At 39.0% G+C, this 6,931-nt stretch overlaps 2 protein-coding genes across 2 annotated transcripts; one reads left to right on the forward strand and one right to left on the reverse strand.

Annotated features, from left to right (window-relative positions):
- Window positions 1-584: 584 nt before the first annotated feature.
- On the reverse strand, window positions 585-4,216 carry LOC136441299 (uncharacterized). Its single transcript, XM_066437504.1, has 5 exons — window positions 3,879-4,216; window positions 3,208-3,333; window positions 2,250-2,695; window positions 1,672-1,830; window positions 585-1,113 (listed from the first exon to the last, which is right to left on the reverse strand). The coding sequence occupies exons 1-5, from the start codon at window positions 4,003-4,005 to the stop codon at window positions 988-990; spliced, it is 984 nt and encodes a 327-aa protein (XP_066293601.1). The 5' UTR covers window positions 4,006-4,216; the 3' UTR covers window positions 585-987.
- A 211-nt stretch (window positions 4,217-4,427) lies between these two features.
- Window positions 4,428-6,015, forward strand: LOC136441297 (uncharacterized). The gene is made up of 3 exons (XM_066437501.1): window positions 4,428-4,507; window positions 4,981-5,232; window positions 5,707-6,015. Exons 2-3 carry the CDS (start codon window positions 4,981-4,983, stop codon window positions 5,830-5,832), a joined length of 378 nt encoding a protein of 125 aa, XP_066293598.1. The 5' UTR covers window positions 4,428-4,507; the 3' UTR covers window positions 5,833-6,015.
- Window positions 6,016-6,931: the final 916 nt, after the last annotated feature.

Raw genomic sequence — 6,931 nt, forward strand, 5'->3', positions numbered from 1 at the left:
TAAATAAAAAGCATTACTATCATTATTACTGGTTACGCTATTATGTCAACAATGGAGAAGACAATAAAATCAACATTCATGTTGGGAATTAACTTTTGTGTCTGTTTCAACATCATCAGTTATTGTTTACTTCCTACTTCAAGTAGAGTGTTTTCGCCTACAGTTTCAGTTGTTTATTCATGTACAGGATAACTTTTTAGTGTAGGAACAAAAGTTGCCTCCTAAGAAATGTGCATGGGTTTCAAGAGCTCTCATTCAGTTATTGACCCCCCACACCGTGTCCTCTCGATGATCTGTATGCCCCCTGGTACTGTTTTCAACTGCTGCAGTATCAAAGAAAGCTGCTTGGGGGCCCAAAATTGAACTTCATTTAGTCAAGACCTGCTCAAATACCAAATATCATCATGGCTATTCATCTTGACTTGACAAAAACACTCTTGACAAAGGCGGTAAAATCATGTTACACAATGGTCATATATATTTTTTGTTAAATCACTACCTACATGTATCTTAAATGACAAGAACTTCATAGCCTGAATATGTCCATGGAAATGCTAACTTTCAAGACAAGTAACTGGAAATCAAAGAAATTTAAAGATTTTATGGCTGTAAGCATAACATCAGAAATAGATCTAGTATACGCCTTAAACATTATCTAGGGCAGAAAATGGAAATCTATCTCAAATGACATGTTTAACAGCAGTCCACTTTGAATAGGGAGGAAAATAACAGTTTTGAAGATGACATTTTTGACATTCAACATGTAGCTGCTAAACAAGTTACCCCTAAATACCATTTACACAGAAACTATGTATTCTAATTATCCAGTATAAAAGAAAATTGGTATGATTATGATAATAACTTTTTGATTCGAGTCAACTGTCCTCAGACATGTTATTAGAAGAATAGAAGGAATATCAAAAATTCCTTTGAATCTCTTAACATTATTGTACTCTCCCATCAATCATATGATCTTTTACCAAAGTGCTAGAATCCAGGTATGACCCTTCCTTTCTTCTTGGCCTTTTTGATTTTGTTGGAAACCTTCTGTTGCTTCCGAGCCTTGAGGTTATCGCTTCTTTTGTTTTGCTTCTTCTTTATGTTGGCTTCAACCTGAGTAAAAAAGGGGATAAAACATAATCATCATTATAAATAGTTATCGTTGTACCAAAATCAATCAATCAGACACACATTTACTGGACTCATTTTCACCTAAGTCAAGTCAAGAAATTGCTGTGCATTTTCCATGGGCACAACATTGGGGCCTACTGGGGGATCAAAACCAGAATCTTTAGATTCTATGTCAACAACCATAAAACTAAAAAGAATAGGACTGTTTAGCCATAGCTGATGCTGTAGCGCTGATGTGAATTACCGACGGAGGCCATATATACGTCAACAACCCTACCCACAAGGCCACCAACAGATAATCTACTCTCCAAGCAGAAAAGTGGGTCCAACTGTTTTTTTACATGTTTTTAGGAGTTTTTGTCGGGCTTTTTACGTTGTCATGTTTTTTTTGGTTGGTGAGGAAAAAAAACAACATGACAAAGTAGAAAGCCCGACAAAAACGCCTAAAAACACATAAGAAAACAGCCGGACCTACTCCTTTGCTTGGAGAGTACAGATAATCTACTGCATAGACAAGAAGACTCTTGTTAAGTTTCTTACCTGATCCTTTCTTTCTTTCCATTGTTTCTTACTCTTCTTCTTTATCTGGTCTTTTCTTTTGATGCTTTTCTTCAGCAGCTCTGGATCGTCCTTCAGCTTGACACCCTGAGCCTTCTGTAGAGCTGACTTCCACTTGGACTTCTGTTCGACTTCATGTGCCTGAAGACATGAAAGAGTTTTAAAGGACAGAGATATTGTTCCTGAATATCAAAACGCTTAGCATAAAACCACAGGGTATGAACAACAGGGTAGATAAATACTGTAAATCTTAAAACGTTTCAGTGGTTTTATTTTTGTGTTTTTGTGCTAACTATGAAACTTACTATGAAACCATGACACCATAAATTAGGTGTGTTTTCTTTAATTCTACTGTACTACAGAATTGTTTCAACCGTAAACTTTAAACACTGCGAGAACCTCCTTTCCCCTCCTACTCCTAAATGAAATCCCTGTGAAAGGAAATGCATTTACAGAGTACTAAAGAGTATTAAAGTTATGCAACATTATCTCAGGTCTTTTTATGCAACACCAAAACAAGAGAAACATCATCAAACATGGCATAACTTCAGACAACGTACCTTTCCGAGATTTTCATTCTTGAGATCTTTAATCTTTTGTTTTTTGTCTTCAGCTTTTGCCAACAACTTCTTCAGGTGCTTGGGAGCTTCTTTGCCCTTCTTCTTACTGCTTCCTACATCACTGGTGAAGTCAAACTTGCTAAAGACTAGCTTCCCTTCCTGATTCAACACAGGAGTCCCATCAGGTTTCTTTGCAGCTGTTCCTTCCTCAAAGACCTTTCCTTTTGTCTGAGTCCCAGTTTTATTCGCTGTCTTTTTTCTCTGCTTCTGTCTTTCTTTCTTTGCTTGTCTCTTTGAGCGTTGAGTTGCCAGATCTTGTGGTTTTGGTGCCTTCCTTACAGCTTTCATCTGTTGAATCTTTGCCTGAAGTCTCTGCCGTAAGTCCTCTTTCTCAGACCTGTTCTGTTTTCCTTTGGTCTTTTTCTTGGGTTTCTTGACTTGCTCATCTGTAGGGGTCGGCAGAATTGAAATTAGTAAACAGTTGAATAACAGTGGTGGTTAAAGAAATGACAAGAGAAACCAAAAGTTGTAAGGCATCTTAATTCTTATCATTTAACAATAGGCATGTATTTGATAACCATACTTTTACTAGTATGTCTTTTTTTTCTACATCCTCCTGTTGCTACATTCTAACCTGTAGTTATGTGCAATGGAAAATAGGTGTTAACTGATAGTGAATGGTTAAAAGCATGACTTAGCTATGTTAGTTTATTGTTACAATACTGAATGGCATATTGTACATGGGGAACCACATACCTTTTCACAAAGCTAAAACTTTGGAATATGAATGATAATGATCAGCGTAGCATTTGAATGTGGCTCTTAATTAAATGTTTGCCAGTCTTACTCTACATCATCATACTACAGGCTCTGTTCCAGAGCTGTTGTCAAAAAAAAAGACATTGATTTCAATACTCATAAAATCACACATTTATAAGTATATGCTTAAGAAGCTAACCATCACTATCTGGCTCCTCCTCCCTTGCCATGTCCTCCTGTAGCTCAGTGACTGTCTTGTACTGGTTAGGGTCCAGCCTCATCTTCTTGTGCAGTGCTCTCAAAGCCGACTTAGTCAGGGGACCACCTGATGGAGAAAGTCACCAGTTAAACTGTCATACATTACAACATACATTTTTGTACAGTAAATGCATTTAAGTTTGCAGTGAATCGATTTTATGGTAAGGAGAAAATGGGCTAAGAGTAGAGTAGAGTAGACTTTTCGGTCAGGTAGGACTGTTCCAGTTTAGACCACTCTTCATTGTTGAATTCTTTTTCACTCAACTGGACTAAGGAGTGTTCACGGTTGAAACAAGGCCGTAGGTGGGCAAAAGATAGAACAAGCATTTTCATAGAGAACATGTTACCGTGAAAACCATGAATATAAAACCACTGTGAACTTTATTTACAATATGGTCTAAAACTTCACGTAAGTTGTCAAATCCTTGAAAAGCTCAATATTCGGACAATTTTTATTCACAAACAATACAAAGAAAATACATAGAAATAATGGCTACACAATATCAAACACAATTCAAAGTCCGTTGCGTCATCAATACGCCATGATCATAATTTAGTAAGGATGTAGGTGAATATTCAAGGTGAATATAATTAATAATGAAACAAACTCACCATCCTCCTTGTTTGGGCGTTTCCTTTTATGCTCATTGTTTTCGAAATAGATTTCCGGAGGGATTAAGTCCGTCATCCGTTTGAAGTACAAGTTAGTCTGCTCCAGACGTTCCATCAGAGTGGCCATGTTTCCTCTTTCTAAGGTATCCAAGCTCAATCCTGTTGTGTCCACCCAAAGTCAGAGTGCTCGCCCCCCTCCCCCAAGACACGCGTGCGCCCGTACTAAAGAAGTTTGCTGCAAAAGTCCCAGTTCTTCAGCGTCCGTTGGGGTTTTCTCCAGTGATCACTGACAAATAATCCTTTTGCCTTCCCCCCACAATTAATTCAGTGCTATTAAACGAAGGAATTTACAACTTTTTACGCAAATTTAACAGACGAAAAATTTTCGCACATGTGAGCAGCCATGACAGTTTACGGTGCACTATGGGATAGGGTAAGGTGAAAGGTCAGCTTGGAAGGTCGAAGGGTACGAATGGAAAAATAAATCTGGGCCGCTCATGGAAAAACGTGTGACAGGCTATAAATACTGTTTACGGCAGTCTACAACTTTGCAAGGTGGACGTACGTTTATTTCAGGTCACCGACATTTATATTTTCAGTAGCGGTAAGCCAGTAAAGATCTATGGAAGGTAAGAGACGTTTCTGTGACTTGCTTTCTCAAATCAGTTTTCTAAACATAACGCTTGATCACAACAAGTGATGTAACTTAATAGACATTTATTACGAAATCTCAAAATATTTTCATGATGGTCATGAATTGGTCAAAACTTCGTTCAGGAAATGATAAAGATGACCTTTAGCTTTAAGAATTAAAGGAGATTTATTCGTGCAATGTCCTTGATGTAACCTTCTAACTTGGTTGCAGTTTTGTGCTTGTGTAACAGTGGGGTTCAAGCGCCTCCAACTGACCAGTCTACTAGTAACTGGTCTATAGACCTTTTAGCCCAGTGGTTAAGGCATGCGGCCTGTGGACTGGCAGGCCCGGGTTCGATCCGGCATCTGTAGAGTGTTTCACTTGTGGTAACTTGTAATAGATTTTCATATAAAATTCAATAGCCCATGTTTCAGTTCACCAAAAGATCACTTTGCTCTTCCCTGTCAGATGGGTGGCAATCAGTCAATGGAAAAGGCCAGAAAGGACATGATGGTGAACCCACAGGCTGCCCAGTTTGTACAGGACAAGGTCAAGGACAACTGTGTGACAGTGTTTTCCAAATCCTCCTGTCCGTACTGCAAAGTTGCCAAGAGATGCCTAGATGATATCGGTGCCAAGTATGAGGTGGTGGACTTAAACAGGAGAGAGGACATGTCAGATATACAAGATGTACTCCTGGCGATGACTGGGGAAAGGACAGTAAGTACCGGTATAGAACAATTCTGAATTGTGTGATATGACAGTAAAAAAAGTTAAAACAGCTGACCAGAACTATGACTTTTTGATAGCTAGTAGTGCACTGCAGCCTTGCCAGGCTTGCATTTTCAGCCAAGCACCCCAGCTGGGCTATTAAATAGTAGAGGTTATTAATTTTTTTTTTCATACTCTTCTCGATAAGTGTGCCGTGTTCTGTTACATGCAGATGTTTTATGCTTGAGGCTTCAGCATAATGTCCCCATCTAAAAGGACGAATGCACCTCCCCCAAATGCCCAAGCAGGGTTCCCCTATACTAAACAGATCACAAACTTGGAATAAAAGAGCTTCTGAAGAAGCAACTGTTTGCACCTTCTTAATACGAATGAAGGAGACAACTAGTCATGGTAAGATTCCAAGCGAGTTCGACGGAATGAGTAAATACGAATGAAACACCAACTTTTGTTATCACTTCACAGGTACCTCAAGTGTTCATCAATGGCAGCTGTATAGGAGGCGGAGCCACAACCAAGATGCTGCATCAAGAGGGGAGGCTGCGCAACCTGGTCCAAGAATGTGGAGGACTTAGACAAGATGGAGAATAGGATTAACTGTTTTGCCAACAACAATAACCTAGCCTGTGTTAACACACTGTCTCGCTGCCTGGGGCAGTAACTGTTGGGCCAGTTGCTAGGAACGCAATTTAGTCAGGCTATCCATAACCTAAATCTTGAAGAAGAGGAGACCCTACTCAAGATTTTCTTTCGATACTCATGCCTCAGGAAAATGGTATTTTGGTAATTTGATACCTTTGTGTTGTATCAATTGCAGTGCAGAATTCCCAATGGAATACGAGGAATGAGTTTCATCTCCAGTGAGATGTTGTAATTTCATGCCCAGAGAATTGTTGAGAGATAGTGAAAGACATTGACTTCTATGATGATATTGTACAGAAAAATTTGATGTACTAGGTCAGTTTGAAAACTGCCATTTGCCCTTGCAGAATGCTCCAAGCCTGCTCTATCCCTAAGTAAATGAAACATGACTTGTAATGCCTGGAAACAAATGACAGGTGCTGTATCAGCATCCTGCACTGTACTGGCATGATTTTAATCCTTTTTCCTGCTGTGATAGGCCAATTGTTTGTATCAGTTATGCTACAGTTATGCTATCAAATATGCTACAGAACCTAACCCCATTTATGTACAACTCATATTTATTAGCAGTTGGTGTTATAAACTTTGTTGCATTTTTTATACACTGTATCATTGAAAATGTATGACCCTCTTAGTTCTCATGGTATTTAGACTTTATAGAAATTTATGAAATAAAAAGAAAGGTACATGTACCAATGTAAGGGTGGTGATATTTCCTAGGTTCTTTTAGGATACTGCAGCAAGAGTTTATAACGGGGAATAAAACACACTGACACAGAGCATTTTCCATAACACACATGGGAGGCTTGCTAGATGCTACAGGTCGGAGTACAGACGCTGCCTACAGTTTGGGGTACAGAGGCTCCAGGTTGGGGTACGGACCCTTTAAACTACTCTGGCTGCTTTCGAAAGAACTATTCAAACGCTACAGGTCGGGTAAACTTGTGGAGGCTAAGTTCTAAACTTTCTAATTTTATTGGTTTGTGCTACACTGTTTGTATTTTCGTACTGTAAGAGCTTAACGAGTTTCAGGATTCCTAAGAACATG

Source organism: Branchiostoma lanceolatum, chromosome 9 (genome assembly GCF_035083965.1).
Source record: "Branchiostoma lanceolatum isolate klBraLanc5 chromosome 9, klBraLanc5.hap2, whole genome shotgun sequence".
NCBI lineage: Eukaryota > Metazoa > Chordata > Leptocardii > Amphioxiformes > Branchiostomatidae > Branchiostoma > Branchiostoma lanceolatum.